We start from the raw sequence: 18,467 nt of genomic DNA, 5'->3' as shown, positions 1-18,467 counted from the left end.
AGCAAATATAAGCAGAATCTGAAAGGCAGAGAGAAGACAAACTGGTTGGGAAGCTCAGGACCAGAGAAAGACAGAGTGGTTAGTAGCCTCGATTTTCTTTTTGCCCCAAGAAAAGCCTACTCTGTGGAGTCATTGATCATAGCCAAAGCAAGGAAATTCCAGAAAAACATCTGCTTGATTGACTATGCTAAAGTCTTTGACTGTGGGGATCACAGCAAATTGTGGAAAAGTATTAAAAAGATGGGGATACCAGATCACATTACCTGTCTCCTGAGAAACCTATAAGGAGGCAAAAATATACAATGGAGAAAAAACAATCTCTTTAACAAGTGGTGCTGGGAAAACTGGTCAACCACCTGTGAAAGAATGAAACTAGAACACTTTCTAACACCATACACAAAGATAAACTCAAAATGAATTAAAGATCTAAATGTAAGACTGGAAACTATAAAACTCTTAGAGGGAAACATAGGCAGAACACTATCTGACATAAATCACAGCAAGATACTCTATTACCCACCTTCCAGAGGAATGGAAATAAAAACAAAAATAAACAAATGGGACCTAATTAAACTGAAAGCTTTTGCACAACTAAGGAAACTATAAGCAAGGTGAAAAGGGGGCCTTCAGAATGGGAGAAAATAATAGCAAACAAAACAACTGACAAAGAATTAATCTCAAAAATGTACAAGCAGCTCATGCAGCTCAATACTAGAAAAACGAACAACCCAATCAAAAAGTGGGCCAAAGAACTAAGCAGACATTTCTCTAAAGAAGACATACAGAGGGCTAAAAAAAACATGAAAAGATGCTCAACACCACTCATTATCAGAGAAACGCAAATCAAAACCACAGTGTACCATCTCATGCCAGTCAGAATGGCTGCCATTAAAAAGTCTACAAATGATAAATGCTGAGGAGGTTGTGGAGAAAAGGGAAACCTCTTACACTCTTGGTGGGAATGCAAACTGGTACACCTACTATGGAGAACAGTATGCTAAGTCACTTCAGTCGTGTCTGACTCTGTGCAACCCCATAGACGGCAGCCCACCAGGCTCCCCGTCCCTGGGATTCTCCAGGCAAGAACACTGGAGTGGGTTGCCATTTCCTTCTCTAATGCATGAAACTGAAAAGTGAAAGTGAAGTCACTGTTGTGTCCGACTCTTCGCGACCCCATGGACTGCAGCCTACCAGGCTCCTCCGTCCATGTGATTTTCCAGGCAAGAGTACTGGAGTGGGGTGCCATTGCCTTCTCCAGGAGAACAATATGAATATTCCCTTAAAAACCTGGAAATAGAACTGCCATATGACCCAGCAATCCCACTGCTAGGCATACACAATGAGGAAACCAGAATTGAAAGAGACACATATACCCCAGTGTTCATTGCAGCACTGTTTACAATAGCTAGAACATGAAAGCAACCTAGATGTCCATCGGCAGACGAACAGATAAGGAAGTTGAGGTACATAGACACAATGGGATGTTACTCAGCTATAAAAAAAAGTGCATTTGAGTCAGTTCTAATGAGTTGGGTGAAACTGGAGCCTATTATACAGAGTGAAGTAAGTCAGAAAGAGAAACACCAGTACAGTATATTAATGCATATATATGGAATTTAGACAGACAGTAATGACAATCCTATATACAAGGCAGTGAAAGAGACACATGTAAAGAACAGACTTTTGGACTATGTGGGAGAAGGTGAGAGTGGGGTGATTTTGAGAGAACAGCATTGATGTATGTATATTACCATAGGTAAAAATAGATGACCAGTGCAAGTTCGATGCAGGAAGCAGGGCACTCAAAACTGGTGCTCTGGGACAACCCAGAGGGATGGGATGGGGAGGGAGGTCTGAGGGGGGTTCAGGACGAGGGGACACGTGTGCACCCATCCCTGTTCATGTCGATGTGTGGCAAAAACCACCACAATATTGTAATTATCCTCCAACTAAAATAAAAAAAACCTAGACAGTATATTAAAAGGTAGAGATATTACTTTGCTTACAACGGTCTGTATAATCAAAGCTATGATTTTTCCAGTAGTCATGTATAGATGTGATAACTGGACAGTAAAAAAGGCTGAGCACTGAAGAATTGATGCCTTCGAACTGTGGTGTTGAAGAAGACTCTTGCGAGTCCCTTGTACAACAAAGAGATCCAACCAGTCAATCCTAAAGGAAATCAACCCTGAATATTCATTGGAAGGACGGATGTTGAAGCTGAAGCTCCAGTACTTTGGCCACTTGATGTGAAGAGCTGACTGACTGGAGAAGACCCTGGTGCTGAGAAAATCTGAAGGCAGAAAAATAGAGGATGACAGAGAATGAGATAGTTGGCTGGCCTCACTGACTCATTGGGCATGAGTTTGACTGGACTCCAGGAGATGGTGAAGGACAGGGAAGCCTGGTGTGGTGCAATCCATGGCATGGCAGAGTCGGACACAACTGAGTGACTGAACAACAATGGGGAACTGTATCCCACCTGCCACAACTAAGAGTTTCCATGCTGCAAGTAAAAGATACCCCCTGTGCCACACACAACGCACACAAACACACAAAAAAGATCCTGCATGCTGCAACTAAAACATAGCATAGCCAAATAAATAAATACTTAAAAAGAACAGTAGGAAGAAAAAAAATATGTGTAAACACAATAGACTTGCCTCTCCTTTTCAGTTTTCTAAATTATATTTTACGATTGCAGGAAGAATTATAACTGATTTGGTTTTTACTGTAAATTATAGGAAATACTTAAGGCAATTATAATCAGAGGAAAGTAAAGGGAGGTAAGATTTTTAACTTTCATTTGAACTGGTGCAGCCACTCTGGAAAATAATTTGGTAATTTCTATAAAACCTGAATATACAGTGACAATACAGCCATCAGTTATATTCCCATTTAATCCTACAGAAATTAAAACTTCTGTCCATGCAAAAACCTGTACTTGAATGTTCATAGCATCTTTGTCATGATAAAAACTGGAAAAAACAAGTGTGCTACAGTAGGTGAATGGTTAAACCAACTGTGGTACATCCATCCCACAGATACATCTCAGTATTAAAAAGAAACCAGGAACTTCCCTGCTGGTTCAGTGGTTAAGACTTCTGTGCTTCCACTCCTAGGGGCACAGGTTAGGTCATTGGTCAGGGAACTGAGATCCTGCATGGCATGTGGTGTGGCGAAAAGAATTAAAAAAAATTTTCTTTTTAACTTTTTAAAAAAAGAAACTAGTTGCGGATACATGCAGCAGCTTAGATATATTTCAAGGGCATTATGCTGAGTACAAAAAAATAAATCTCCAAAGATCTCACACTGTAGGATTCTAAGTGTGTAGCATTCTAAAAATGACAAATTGATAGAGATGGAAAGCAAATTAGCAGTTGCCTGCAGTTAAGGAATGTCGGGGGGACAGGGAAGAGAAGTGAGTGTGGACAAAAAGGGATGGCAGGAGGGAGATTTTGGTGGTTCTCAGTCTGGACTGTGGTGGTGTTGATGGTGGTGGTTACACAGATCTTCACATACAACAAAATACCATAGAACTACGCACAACATTGTAAATACCAATGTCAGTATTCAGATTTAGGTTTGAGCTGTCGTTACGTAAGATTTAATTATTAGGTGAAATTTAGCCAGTGCACACAGGACCTCTTTGAACTCTCTTTGCACCTTCCTGTGCGTAAATAATTATTTATCAAAACACACTTTTCAGTAATGTATGTATCATTGACAGACACAAAGTTAAATTTTCTTTCCCTTAGCATAATGCTTTTGTTTAAGATGCCATATTCAAAGGTTGCATACACAATGCATGATTCCATTTGTGTTGACATGCAGGAAAAGGCAGAACTGTAGGGCAAAAAACATGTCGGTGGTTGCCTAGACCTAGGGATTGGGACTGACTGCAAAGACAGCATGAGGGAATATTTGGGTGCATGGAATGGTTCTGTCTGTATAGGTGGTGGTGATGGTTATACCACTTGGTATTTGTCAAAACTTGAGGAACTGTCAAAGAGTGGATTTTACTGTCTGTAAACTTTCAGAATCAAAAAAAAAGGAAAGAAACTATAGTAGTCAAGTAAATAGTTTCTGAGCACTTACCTTTTGATGACTTTGGAAATTTTCCAGAACTTTCTAAGGAATGTGTGTTTTATCCCCAACAGGTGATTCTATGAGTGAAGAAGACATGCTTCAGGCAGCTGTGACCATGTCTTTAGAAACTGTTAGAAGTAATCTCAAAACAGAAGGAAAAAAGTAATACCTTTCACAAATCATTTAGATATTCAGTCTTTCCAGTATTGTCCTGTGTGATTACAGCATAGGGTCCATTTTGGTTATGTGTCAAAGAGAACAATTTTCAACAGAGGAGAAAAGACTTAGGTGGTTTGCAAACAAAACAATAATAAGGTGGAAAAATACATCAGTTTTAGGCCTAAAAAATGATCCTCCAAACACTAGCCAAAGAGGCATTCAGCAATTAAAGAAATTTAAAAGAGTTTTCTAAATGTTCTTTTTTCTTTCTTGAGTGTGCAATATCTAACGTATCTAAAATTAGGGCATTTTTCTTGGATCTTTTTGCAGACCAACTAATTATAACTAGCTCTGGCCACAGAACTTTCCCCACACACTTTGTCTTCTTTTCCTCCCTTCTGCATAGCGAATCTGGCTCACTTTTATCATCTAATAGTTGCTCTTATTTCTCTTTAACCAAATTAACCTTGTAGGACAGTGTATTCTCCGTTTTGATAATAGCAGCAGTTCCAGAATAAGCTGTTTTCCTTCTGACTGTATCGTGCACTTGGGTGGTTTCTCATCTTTATTTTCTCTGATCACAGTTTCCCTGTTACCTGGTTTTCATTATTTTCTACTACTCTGTTGAAAGACGGTAATGTTTCTTGAGGTTTTTAAGCCCTCTGAGAAGGGATCATTATTTCATGACTCCAGTGCATTCCTGTACTCTGAAATCAGCTCTACACAAGTATTTGAGAGTAAAAGAGAACTGTCACGTGTGAGCACATCCATTGTCAGATGCTTTGTGGCTCTCTCCTCAGTTATGTCAGAACTTTAAGGCTGTGTTGTAACCCTCATTCCTGCACCCTGTTATTTCCTTTTCTTTTGAAATTGAGAAAAATAGGAGGAGCATGGTGTGCAAGTTTCCTTCTGTTGCATACAGTGTATGGAAAACAGCATGCAGTGCCCACTGTGAATGTGTGATAGATGAAATTTGGCCTTCAGTTTTAGTAGCAGTTTCATTTTATTTTTCCTCTTGTGACTGGAGCTGTTTACAGTTGAGTTAGGAAGTGTGGATGTCTGCTTCTGCTGTACATCTTTTAGTAGGTAGAGAGAGCTTGCCAGAGATAACCATTTAGAACATGAAAATAATTTACCAACAAAACTGCATTGAAATTTGTACTGTGACTTGACGCTTGCATCATGTTTAAATAGCTTCGAATTACAGAAGGCACAGTACTGAATGGATTTGTAAATAAGAAAGTCTTTAGTTTTGATAAACATTCTTTAATTGGGATGCAGAGAGTCTTGCTGGGTCATTGCAGTGGGATGATTTTCGTGAAAGTTAACCATGTCTCTCTGAAATGGGTCTTTTAGATTCTCCCCTTCCCTCATTCTCCATCCCCCTTTGAAGCCCTTTTGAATGTTGAATTGTTCATTAGCTAAAATTTAAGAAGAAATTTCATCTGACAACTTAGAAAATTAAAGTATGATATGTTGCCATACCCTGGTGTATGGCTACACACATTTTATCAGGGAATTTTTTGATGTAGGATTTATTGCTAACTGAAAAGAGATGAGAAAATACCTTTTATTTATGATTATGAAATAGCTTTTACTTGGATAGAGACAGACTTTTTTTAAGTCATTATTTTGTGCCAAGTTAAGTTTTATGAAGTTCCCCTTACAGTTTTATTTTAAAATCTAAAGTTTTCTTTTGACAATTGAAAATGTTTCAGAAGAATTATAAACTTTTAGAAGTGCAAGGGATGTTGGAGTTTGGAACTATTTCCTGAGATTTACAAACCAAAATATTTTAAGACTGGACATTTCTGTAGTTAACCCAAGTATGCTAGTCATATTTTCCATGGATATTTGACCTATATCTTTTCTCATTGAAAAAAAAATACATTAATTCTTATATTTGAATTGATGAACTACTTGATACAAAAGTGAAAAAGCGAATATACTTTAAAAAGTTTTAACCTTGAAAGTTTATAAAGTTCTTATATTACACACCCTTGCTAAAGCACTTAAAGGAATATAGGATGTTGACCTTCTTTTGTTAGGGTATTTTTTTAAAGCAGGGCTGAGCACACACTGGATATATTTGAATGTGTTTAGTTTGTTGTGAAATTGTTACATTTGGCAGGCAGACTCAGAATCACTAGTAAACTGCCATCTTGTGTGGATTGGCATAAATATTATTGAACATTTAGATTCCATTTCTTAATTGATTGGCTAGTATGTAAAGATGCCAATGCTCATAACCACAGTAAGAAAATTTTTAAGTTACACAAAGTTATAGTTTACACACGTAGTACGGTTTACTTTAAACCACCTGCAAGTCAGAAACAATGAAATTCACTGTAACTGTCCTGCTAACAACTTTTATTTATAGAAAGATTTCCATTTTGTTTTACCAATTGGGAACACCTTAATGTTTAATATTTAAACTATTGGTATCATTTTTCTAATGTATAATTTGTATTACTGGGATAAAATAAGTACCATGGCAATGCTAGTGTTATAAGTGAAGTTTAAACAAGCTTTGGAAATAACACTTTCACACTGATAGATGTCATGGATTTAATAAGTAGTTATTTATGTTTCAGAAATTCAGAGTAGTTAACATCTAATCTAAACCATCATTAAACATTTTTACCGTAATTAACATACAAATATTTCAGTAATGCAAGTAGTTTGAAAGGCTGCTGCAGGTAAACTGTATTTCACCTCTAAGATCTTGGCCAAATAATTTACAATTCACAGAATATTTAAGGTGCTTTCTTTCTTTAAAACTTAATCTTTCTTAATTGAAGCTTTATTCATGCCATAGTTAATGAAGAAAAACTCCAAACTAGTTGAGGAGCAAAACTACCCATACTCTACATTGTTTCATTTGATGTTAAGTCAAATAAAGTAAGTTTTATGCCAGTAAGAGCCTAAGACATTTCCAGTGTCTGGATGTTTGATACTGGTTTTAAATAGTATCACACTAGTGCCAAGATTTACTAAATGTCTTAAAGTTGGCCCATTTGGACGTGTGCAAATGCAAAAAAGATTGGGTCTCAGTGCACAAGCAAAAATGTAATGATAATACTTGAAATTCCTTAGATTGAAAAATAAATCTTAATGTTTTAAATTCTTAAGAGGATTCAATCATTAATATTCATGACTTCCTATTAGAAACTTCGTCTGCAATTGGAGGGACCTATGGCCACTACTTTCAAAGTTAATTGTTGCAGCTGGGCCCTGACAAGTATGGAGATATTACAGATGTGATCTTAATTAAGAAAAATCAGATTGGATTAATTATTTCAGCAGTATAAGTAATTTTTCGTATTTTCAAAATAAAAACTTTGCTTCATTTCTGGTCCCTTTGTAACCAGCATCTTTTGTTAAAGAAATGAATGAACTTGTGTTGTTTTTTAAATACACAAAATATTTTTGTTTCATTTTGCTTTCATGAATGAAAATATTATTGACATGGTTATTTAATTCTTGAATTTTGATTTTTTTTTTCTAGAAAATGTCTGCTATTTTAATTTTTTTTTGCAAAATAGTCTGGCATTTTCAAATATTAATGCTACTAACCACATCTAAATTATTGCAATTGGCATGTTTAGTTATCATGGTATGTCAATAAATGTTTAAGACCATGGATTCATAAGACAGGGAGTAGAAAGCATTTGTGAAACATACTTGGAAATTCCTGGTTCATTTAGGAAGCACTTCACTTGTCTCTTGCATAGTTCAAAAGTGAATATTTTCAGGAATTTTTTTAAGGAGGAAAACATACATTTGAATGTGATTACCTAATTTCTACAACACTGGACTAGTAGGAATGCATTTTTAAAAATTACTGTTCTGTATAAGTAACCTTTGAAATTCAAGTAAAGAATTAAAGGCATCCTTTTGGCCACGACACAGGTGCACTGTGGCAGTGCCATTTGCTCAGGACCCAACTCTGCAGCCCTGGTGTGTGTGCTCTCCTCTCTGAGTTGTCTTGCCGTTAATACACACACAGGCCTTCCTGTCTGGTCCTTAGAAAAGCCGGGCTTCCAAAGCACTGTTGAACACTGAGGATACTGTTGTTAATGTGGATGTTTGATGAGTTGTATTTTAAATATCAAAAATTATTAAATAAAGATAATGTTTGCTTTTTTTTACTTCCGTTTGTATTTATTGTTAAGTTCGTAGCTTTGCCTTCAAAGTGTGGTTGGAGCATTTACACCACTGAGAGCTTTTCAGAAATGCTGTTTCAGGCCACACTCCCACCTACAGAGACAGAACCTGCATTTTTAACAAGATCCCTGGGAGATTCCCACGCAGAGTGAATGTGAGAAGCATTGTTTTATGGACGTGGTGATAAATGAAGCTGGCTAGGGCCCACTGATAACTCTGTTCCAACTAACGGGTACCAGAGGGACCATTGTTCCTGGATCCTCTGATCTTTTCTGAGAGGCTAAGAATTCCATATTTTTATTTGAAATCTGTTTTTTAAATGTTGGCTTGATTTTTTTTTTCCACCCTGAGAGCCAAACAAAGCATACTAGTAACAGTTTTTAAGAGTGCTATTTTTCCTCACTGAACTCCAGACACTGGACTCTCCTGGCTCAGGGTTATAGGATCCTCAGGTTTTATAATGACGGCTATCCATTTTAGCTTTAATTAGGGCTGGGCACAAATCTTGAAACAAAAATTTCCACTTGATGACGTGCGACCATCTTTTTAGTGTAACTTGATAGCCAAATGGCTCTGATCTCAACACCTATGGGCCCTATGAAATGTACTAGTTGATTTGAAGGCACATTTTATGTCAGCTAAAAGCTTTTCTAAGATTAGGGAAATTTGGGGTTGTCCTTATTATGAAGATTTGCATGTTTGGGGATCCTTTTAACCATTTTGTGCCTGCCACGTTCATGCTCATCATTTTTAGGTAATTTGAGCCCAGCTGACCTTTTTGGCCTGTACTCTTGACAGTTCCCCTTAAGGCACAGTGGAACTAGCAGGGCCTCATTTTAGGTCTTCAAAGAAACCAAGTTCTTTCTCACCGCCAGGCATCCTAACACTCCCCTTGCTCTTTCACCTTTGCCCTTCTGACATCCTTGTCCCTCAAGATCAATGGCCACCTCTGCTATGAGGACTTTCTCTTTCAATTGACCACCACTCTTCGCTGGACCTTGTTCTCTCAAGATTGTTCCCATTCTCCCTGGATCCGAACCTCCCCCCCACCCCACCCCCCAAAAAAAAACAAAAACTTTTGTCTCATGAACTATGAGAGAAAAGCAATTCTGTATCATTCATTCACTCACTCAAGAAGACCTGTGCGCATTCCTGGCATGATTCTGGGTTCTTGGCACAGAGCCATGAATCAGACACTCTGCTCCGCTGCTGCTTGCATTCTGATTGGCCACGAGGCAGAGGAGACATTTAAATGACTGAGCGTGACTTCATAACATGTTAAGGGCTGTGCTTGCTCTGTGAGATACGAAGACGAAACAGGATGATGTGATAGCGTGTGACTGGGATGGAGGGCCTTTTCAGACTGGGTTCGAGGAAGGCCTCTGGAGGTGCCTTTCAGACACCAGGAAAATGAGGCAGCCATGTAAGGGTGTGGTGCCACCCTACCCGCCTGAGGAAACAGCAAGCACAGCAACTGAGGCGGGGGTGGCTGCTTGTCTCTGAAGAACACAGAAGCCTGGAGAGACAGGCGGGTAGTGCACAAAAGCTGGAGTATGCAACATGTTAAGTCTAGAAAGCGTAGCCAGATTGTTCGGTGTAATAAAATGTAAATACAATCCAAACTTATCTTTGTAAAGCTGTACGTAAGATTTTTGTTATGTACAAAAGCCAGCCCTCCCTCCCAGTCACACATTATCATATTATCCTGTTTTGTCTTCGTATCTCACAGAGCAGGCATAGCCCTTAACATGTTATGAAGTCACGCTCAGTCATTTAAATGTTTTCTCTGCCTCGTGGCCAATCAGAATGCAGCAGCAGAGCAGAGTGTCTGATTCATGGCTCTGTGCCAAGAACCCAGAATCATGCCAGGAATGCGCACAGGTCTTCTTGAGTGAGTGAATGAATGATACAGAATTGCTTTTCTCTCATAGTTCATGAGACAAAAGCTTTATTTTTGGTGGGGGTGGGGGGCATTCTGACCCAGAGAGAATAGGAATGTACTCCAGCTTTTGTACATAACAAAAATTCTTATGTACAGCTTTACAAAGTAAGTTTGGATTGTATTTACATTTTATTACACCAAACAGTCTGGCTTTGCTTTCTAGACTTCTCTAAAATATCCCAAGCCTCTTTAAAAAAAAATTTTTTTTTAAACACCATTAACTACATCTTTGACTAAAGAGCATCCCATCCCAAATTAATTGAAAAGCTACTGGAACTGATGAAGGAGGTCAATAAGTCAACAAAAACCAATAGCTTGTTTGTATACCAGCAATAGCATGTTAGAAAACAAGATGCAGAAGTACCAAGCCTAACAATGTCTAATCCTTGGAACACCAGATGAGTCATAGGTTCCAAGCAGAGTTAAGTGGAATAGCCCTTTTTTCAGCCCTCAGCACATATCATCATACAGGCTCCAGAGAGCTCTGCTGGTGACCAGAGTCCTGCTGAGTCTCTCAGAAAATAGATCAGAGGGATCTGATCCCATGTTGTCACTGTCTCCGTTGCATTCCTGCCCTCTCAAAATAAGATACAGTTTCTCCAAAAGCTGTATTTCTATTCTGCTCAGGGAGAGCTCTGTCTCCAACAGGGAAACCTTCTGAGGGCCAAGGCAGATTTAGCTTTTTCTGACCAATCATCTCAAACGTCTTCCAGGGGCTTCCAGTTAAGTACAGTTAAGTGATTCCACATATATGAAGTACTTAGGCTGATCAAATCCATAGAGACAGGAAATAGGATGGTGGTTGCCAGGGGCTGGGTGGAGCAATAAGGAATAAGGACTTACTGTTTAATGGGTACAGAGTTTCAATTTAGGAAGATGAAAAAAGTCCTGGAGATGGATGGTGATGTCTGCCCAACAATGTGCATGAACTTAATGCAACCAGGTTGTATACTGTAAGATGGTAAATTTTATGTAAATTTAACCACAAACAAAAACTACATAGGATGGACTTCCCTGGTGGTGCAGTGGGTAAGAGTCTGCCTGCCAGTGCAGGGGACACAGGCTCAATCCCTGATCTGGGAAGATCCCACACACAGCAGAGCAACAAAGTCCACACACCACAGCTACCGCACGCACACGCTGCAGCCACCAAAGCCCGTGCACCTGGAGCCTGTGCTCTGCAACAAAAGAAGCCAGGGCAACGAGAAGCCCACATGTCACAATGACGAGTGGCCCCCACTCCCACAACTAGGCAAAGCTCCTGCAAATGAAGATCCAGTGCAGCCAAAAACAAAAATTACATGGGATTGATTATTGTATTTACTTCCTTCCAAAATCCCACCTAAATTAAAGAAGAAAAAAAACCAACCTCAGGTACACAGAGACCAGTAGAAGAGGTGAATTCATTGAATTAGATTTGACCATCATAGAAAAACCTAATATAACAACCACTTTACATGCTACAAGTCTTCAGGAAGTGTAGAGATTGCCAATCCAGGGGTGATAGGGTCACACTGTGTCAGGAACGTGTTTTCTGTGTTCTCATGGCTTCCTTTGCTAATGTCACCTGATGGATCCAAGAGAGCTGCTGTGATGCCCATGATTACTTCTGCATCTCAGCAATCAAGAAGCAAAAGAAGGGTGGAAAAAGGCCACATGCCCTGTCTTTAAGGTTACCTCCTGGAAGCTGCACACATCACTTCCACTTCTTCGACATGGGCCAGAAGTGAATCACAAGACCACTCCTAGCTACAAGGTGGTTTTCATTCTGGGTAGTCATGAGTCTTAGCTTGGGCACTCTTGAGACAGACCTTGAGATAAGGGAAAACTATTTTTCAAAAAGTGCTCTCAGGAAGGAATGGAACAGGTGTAGGGGAGTGGGAAAGTGAGATAAGAAAAGGAGGTCAAGCAAGCTTGTACGAGTAAACAGAGCCTCAATCCCGCAGACGGGCCCAGAGGCAGTGTAGTTCCATCTTCGAGATGCTCCACGGTGGGCATGGGAGTTGTGCCATTTTAACATGCTACTGAACAAGACTGTGTTTTAGCACTCTTGGGCACAAGCAATGTGGGCTCTGGCAGTCCAAAGGCAACCCTCTGCCAAAGAGAAATAGCTGCTGAATTTAGGGAGTAAAAGTACCCCAAGAACAGGTCGTGCACAAAACTGGTAAAGGGATGATGGGATCAGGAGGAACACTGGCATCTTCTGTTGTGCCACAGGCCCAGGTAAAAAGTGAGGATTCAAGCACTGGGTGCAAAGGGGTGAACAGACTTTGGGGAACAATTAACAGTCACTGCCATTTGAGGTGGGGGCTTCCCTGGTGGCTCAGACAGCAAAGAATCTGCCTGAAATGCAGGAGATGTGGGTTTGATCCCTGGGTCAGGAAGATCTCCTGAAGAAAGGAATGGCTACCCACTCCAGTATTTTTGCCTGAAGAACCCCATGGACAGAGGAGCCTGGGGGCACCCAGTCCATGGGGTCGCAAAGAGTCAGACACGACTAACACTTTCACTTTCTTTCACCATTTGAGGTGCTAGGAGATGTGAACTTTTCTTTTTTTGAAGATGGAAAGTTGATACAGGAATGAGCAGAACTGAGGGAGCTGCATAGTAAGTATTAAACAGAAGGATGTCCAACAGCACACAGGACAGGGAGCAACAACTGTCTTGGAAGGTAGGGGTGAGATGTGGACTGAAATCAGGAGGGCTGGTTAAAAATACTTGAAAAACAGCTGTTTCCCTAGAGAGGGGACATTCATCAATAAAAAAAAAATTTTAAATAATTTGCAGAGCTGAAAGACATGGTTTTAAAAAGGGTTTGCTAAGTGCCCAGCACAATGAGTGAAACGACAAACAAACCCACCCAGGGCACATCCTTATTAACTTCAGAGCATTACAGACAATAAGGCTACGGCTTCCAGAAGGAAAAACAAGGCCCAGAGAACAGGTCAGAGGAGAGTGGAGCAGGGAAACAGAGGACTCTGGGTAGAAGAAATGAGTCTAAGCAAATGATAGAATTCTTGATACCTTCTTGAAAACAGAATTAGGAGTATGTTTTACAATTCTGTTGCTAACTTTTAGAAGGATTAGTGATTCTGTAAAAAACAGAAAAGGGCTTCCCAGGTGGTGCTAGTGGTAAAGAACCTGCCTGCCAATGCAGGAGACATAAGAGATATGGGTTGCATCCCTGGGTGGGGAAGATCCCCTGAAGGAGGGCATGGCTACCCAACTCTAGTATTCTTGCCTGGAGAATCCCATGGACAGAGGAGCCTGGTGGGCTACAGTCCATGGGGTCACAAAGAGTCAGACATGACTGAAGCGACTTAGAACACATGGGGTAACAGAAAATTATGCAAATTTAAAAGATGGAATTTGTTAACTTGAGGAAGAACAGGTTGAAAAACAAAGGAAATGTAATCTTAGTACACCATGTGGCTCAACCAATGAACAACATTTACATAGGCATATAAGGTAAACTTCAATTTGAATTTTTAATTGGTAAATTAAAATTTTAATTTTACCAATAATTATGATGTCATTCTACTGGGAGCTCAAAAGGAAGGGAAATAGAGACAGGTGGTAATATAAAAGTTCTAATCTTTTATTTTCTGTAATTGAGAGTAGGTAGATAATGTCAGAAATCATGAGAAAATAATGAGAAAATGGCAATATAAGTATCATGTTTAGAAATTGAGAGGGAAAGATCAGACTATATTTTTAAATTCTACTCTAAAAAATCATTTTTTTCTTTACATAAACATAAAAAAAATGGGTTATTTTCTTTTTGTATAAATAAACCCGCTTGGATGGTTTCTTCAGAACAAAGAGACTGCTCTCCCTAAGAGAAGTGTTGATGATGCTGCCTCTTGAGAAATGGAAATCAGTTTGCAGTTGATAGCATTTTTTGGTTCAGTTCAGTTCAGTTCAGTCGCTCAGTCGTGTCCGACTCTTCGCGACCCCATGAATCGCAGCACCCCAGGCCTCCCTGTCCATCACCAACTCCCGGAGTCACTGAGACTCACGTCCATCGAGTTGGTGATGCCATCCAGCCATCTCATCCTCGGTCGCCCCCTTCTCCTCCTGCCCTCAATCCCTCCCAGCATCAGAGTCTTTTCCAATGAGTCAACTCTTTGCATGAGGTGGCCAAAGTACTGGAGCTTCAGCTTTAACATCATTCCTTCCAAAGAAATCCCAGGGTTGATCTCCTTCAGCATGGACTGGTTGGATCTCCTTGCAGTCCAAGGGACTCTCAAGAGTCTTCTCCAACACCACAGTTCAAACGCATCAATTCTTCAGCGCTCAGCCTTCTTCACAGTCCAACTCTCACATCCATACATGACCACAGGAACAACCATAGCCTTGACTAGATGGACCTTAGTTTTTTAAAAAGAATCTTCTATCTCTTGAGGTTACAAAAATCCTAGGTTCAGAATTTCAACTGGGCAGCCTAGCCCCACCACAGGGAGCCATTCAGATTCCTGGGCTGCGACTGGTGTGTCTGCTGTAGCTGGGCTTGTTTTGTTCCTCATTAAGTGATGATGAACAGCCTTATTCGCTACCGGGGATTTTGGTAGGAAAACGAGAGGGTCATCAGCCCTAGCTTTATCAAATTTGTACGACTTTTGTACAGTAAAAAATGTCAAACATATGCAAAAATAAACGACTCCCCTATGTACCCATTAGAGGATAAGATGGCTGGATGGCATCACTGATGCAATGGGCATGAAGTTGGGGAAACTTTGGGAAATGGTGAGGGACAGGGAGGCCTGGTGTGCTACAGTCCATGGGCTTGCAAAGAGTTGGACACAACTGGGCGACTGAACAGCAACAAGAACAACGACATGTACCTATCACCCAGCATCAATAATGACCAAGTCCTGACAATTCTTGATTCATCCACCCTGTCCCCATTTTTTGAAGCAGATCCCAAACATCACATCATGCTATATTTGTGTGTGTATTAGTCCGTCAGTCCTGTCTGACTCTTTGCGAGCCTGTGGGCTGTAGCCTGCCAGGCACCTCTGTCTATGGAATTCTCCAGGCAAGAATACTGGAATGAGTAACCATTCTCTTCTCCAGAGGATCTTCCTGACCCAGGGATCGAAGTCGGGTCTCCTGCATTGCAGGCGGATTCTTTAGCATCTGAGCCACCAGGGAAGTCCATCATGCTATATATATCAGAATCATATTTTAAGTTTCTTAGACCATAGTCCATCGTACTGAAAACAATCCTCAATAAAGAGGATTTTAGACATAGCTTTTATGTTAATACCTTAATACATTATATAAAGGCATGTATTTCGTTTTCTGCATTAACTGCAATATATTTATGGCATGACATGAATTTATATAAATGACACTGCAGAGAATTTACATCTCTAGGAAATAAGAGCTTGATTTACACCAAACTTCTCACTGTTATACAGGAACCCATTGAAGTTCTAAGTTCATGTGACTCCTTTTCTCTAAACAATTCTTCATACTACTTTGAGTAAAATCTAGAGTTCTTATACCCAATTATCAGGTCCTACATGACCTGTCCTCCCCTATTTGAACATCTTGGTCCTCACTGGTTACTGCCTTTCTCCAGCCCACTCTGCTCCAGCCATCCTTGCCTTTTTGCTAATCCTCTAACCTGGCAAGAATTCTCCTGCCTCAGGACCTTTGCATCAGCTGGACTGCTCTTTCCCAGATACCCGTCTCACTGTCTTATTTCCTTCAAGTCTCTGTTCAAATATCACCTTACCCGGGAGTCCTGACCACTTTTGACAACATTTACTAGCGTGCTCTCTCCCCTACATCCCCAGTTTAATAGTGTTATTTCCCCCACAGCAGTCATCATCATGCAATACTTAATACATTTTCTCATCAGTTCCTTCCCAGGAGAATGCAAGCTCCATGAGATCAGGGACTTTGTGTATATTGTTTCTCCTGCTATATCCCCAGTGCCCAGAATAATTTATTGTTGTTGTTCAGTCACTCAGTCATGTCCAACTCTTTGCGACCCCATGGAGTGTAGCAAGCCAGGCTCCTCTGTCTTCCACTATCATCTGGAGTTTGCTGAAATTCATGTCCATGGAGTCAGTGATGCTATTAACCAACTCATTGTCTGCCCATGAATAACTTACAGGCCACCTTTATGTCATAATTTTAAAACTTTACACTTAAAATAGAACTCACCATGTACAGGCACTGTTCCAAGCTCTTAAAAATACTACTTTATTTAATCCTCCAAAAAACTGCAGCCTGTAGGCAATATTATTTATCATTCCCCAACTTACACATGGGAAACTGGTACACATAGAAGTTAAGTAACCTACCCAAGGTCACACAGCTAATAAAGATCTAGGCAGTCAGACCCCAGTGTCTGCACATCTAATCCCTGGGCAAAGATGCCTTTTAAAAATATATATATAGAAAAAATTTAATAAACACTTCCAGTACAAGATACAAATTTTATTCTAAAAGCATTCAGATTTCAGGGAGGGCTACTAGTCTTTGGACATGAACTTGGCAAATGCTGGGAGGTGGTGAGGGATAGGGAAGCCTGGCACGCTGCAGTCCACGGGGCTGCAAAAAGTCAGATGTGACTCAGTGACTGAATAACAACACTCTTCCTTGGTGCCATCATATTTCAAACACTGGAGGCATTCCTAATGTTCCATTCACAAATAATGAAATCTGTAATGACCCCTGCTGTGAATAAAATCAAGGAGAAAGGTGCCAGTATATTAGGTTCTATGCTTAAAAGAACTGCAGACCTATCCTATTTTCAAAGTCAAAAATGTGGCTGTCTCTCTGGCCAGGTAGTGTAGGTCCACATAGCCCTGCAGCAAATGCCTGAGTCACGTGACCTTTTTTCCTCTAGGGAAGGTGTGTGCACCAACTGTGTAACTGAGTACCCTGGGAGGGGTGGGCCCTTGCAGGTCTACTGTCACAATACCCTACGAGAGCGTTCACATTAGAAGAGCATTTCTTCTGCATAAAGTTGCCCCGCTGTCCTCTTCAGAGTTACTTTGAAACAAGTAGTCTGTATATTTAACTTTACAGGTTAGGTTGGTTTCACGAAAAAAAAAAAAGCTCTTTTTATACTAAAGAAGGCATTGGTTTCTCTGCTGCCTTTCTCTGCTGGAAAGGCAGCAGAGAAAATTTCCACTGTGAAGGTAATCAACACAAGTATGTTTGCCGCCTGGACATCTGAATTTGCAACCCATCTTTTTTGTGTAGCTTTGGTTCCTACCGTAGTCCCCAGTATACAGCGGCCGTTGACAGGGTGTAGAAAAATTGTCACAGTACACGTGTGATAAGTTATGTAAAATCCACTTCTGATCCGGTGGAGGATCCCCGCCCAGTCTCCTCGCACCGCTGCTTTCGCGAGGGTAATAGGAATTAACACACTCAGGTTTCCCCAAGAATAAGAGTCCGTGGAGTTCCCAGGCTACGCCGGCTTCGGGGGGCACCCACTGAGGGTCCCCTCTGCCTGAAACCCAGCTGCACTTGGCGAGAGCGCCGCGTCGCCGCGGGTTCCGGTTGGTATTCCACCTGCTGCCAAAGCCGGCGGGCTACGTGGAAGTTGACCTTGCCCTGGGGCTGGAGGCTGCGGCCACCGCGGCCGCACGCAGTCCTCCGCGATCCCATGTTCCCCTGCGCCCAGGACACGTCCGGCGGCTCTTCAGGCTCTTCTACGCTATCACGGCGTCTCTCTATGATCCATAGACGCGCTCCTAGTGGGTGTCATGGCGGCCGGCGTCGAGTTGGCAGGAGTTGCCCACGGAACTAGGGAAAGTCACTGAAGCAGAAGAAGTGGCCTAATCCGGATGGTGGGAAGTCGTGAGAATGAGCGGAGGCCCACGGGGCTGACTGTGTCACTGGAGGCAGGACCCTGGTAAAGTCTCAGGCCAGGCCTTTGCGTTTCTAATCAGAGCCCGGCTGTTGGTGGGATCCCCCGAAACCGGCGTGGACTGGGAACCATTCCCCAGTCGTGTTATCGATTCCTGAGTGTTGTGATTTGGACAGTCCTGTGGAGGCAGCGGTTCGAGGACATTTGGCAGAGTAGTCCGACGACGCTGGCTGCTTTTCTCGGAGCAGAGCGGACCTTCTCTAACCCGCAGCG

General features: G+C 41.1%; 1 protein-coding gene across 2 annotated transcripts in view; it reads left to right on the top strand.

Annotated features, from left to right (window-relative positions):
• Positions 1-4,444, top strand: part of ATXN3 (ataxin 3) — a 34,412-nt gene extending 29,968 nt beyond the window's left edge. For both annotated transcript variants that reach the window (XM_068991052.1, XM_068991053.1), the window contains one exon: positions 4,161-4,444. In XM_068991052.1, the coding sequence (XP_068847153.1) occupies positions 4,161-4,255 (95 nt within the window). In that variant the 3' untranslated portion in view covers positions 4,256-4,444. The remainder of the gene's footprint in view (positions 1-4,160) is intronic.
• The last annotated feature ends 14,023 nt before the right edge of the window (positions 4,445-18,467 follow it).

This window comes from Capricornis sumatraensis, chromosome 19, assembly GCF_032405125.1.
Source record: "Capricornis sumatraensis isolate serow.1 chromosome 19, serow.2, whole genome shotgun sequence".
Taxonomy (NCBI): domain Eukaryota; kingdom Metazoa; phylum Chordata; class Mammalia; order Artiodactyla; family Bovidae; genus Capricornis; species Capricornis sumatraensis.
This window is presented reverse-complemented; position numbering and strand designations above follow the sequence as displayed.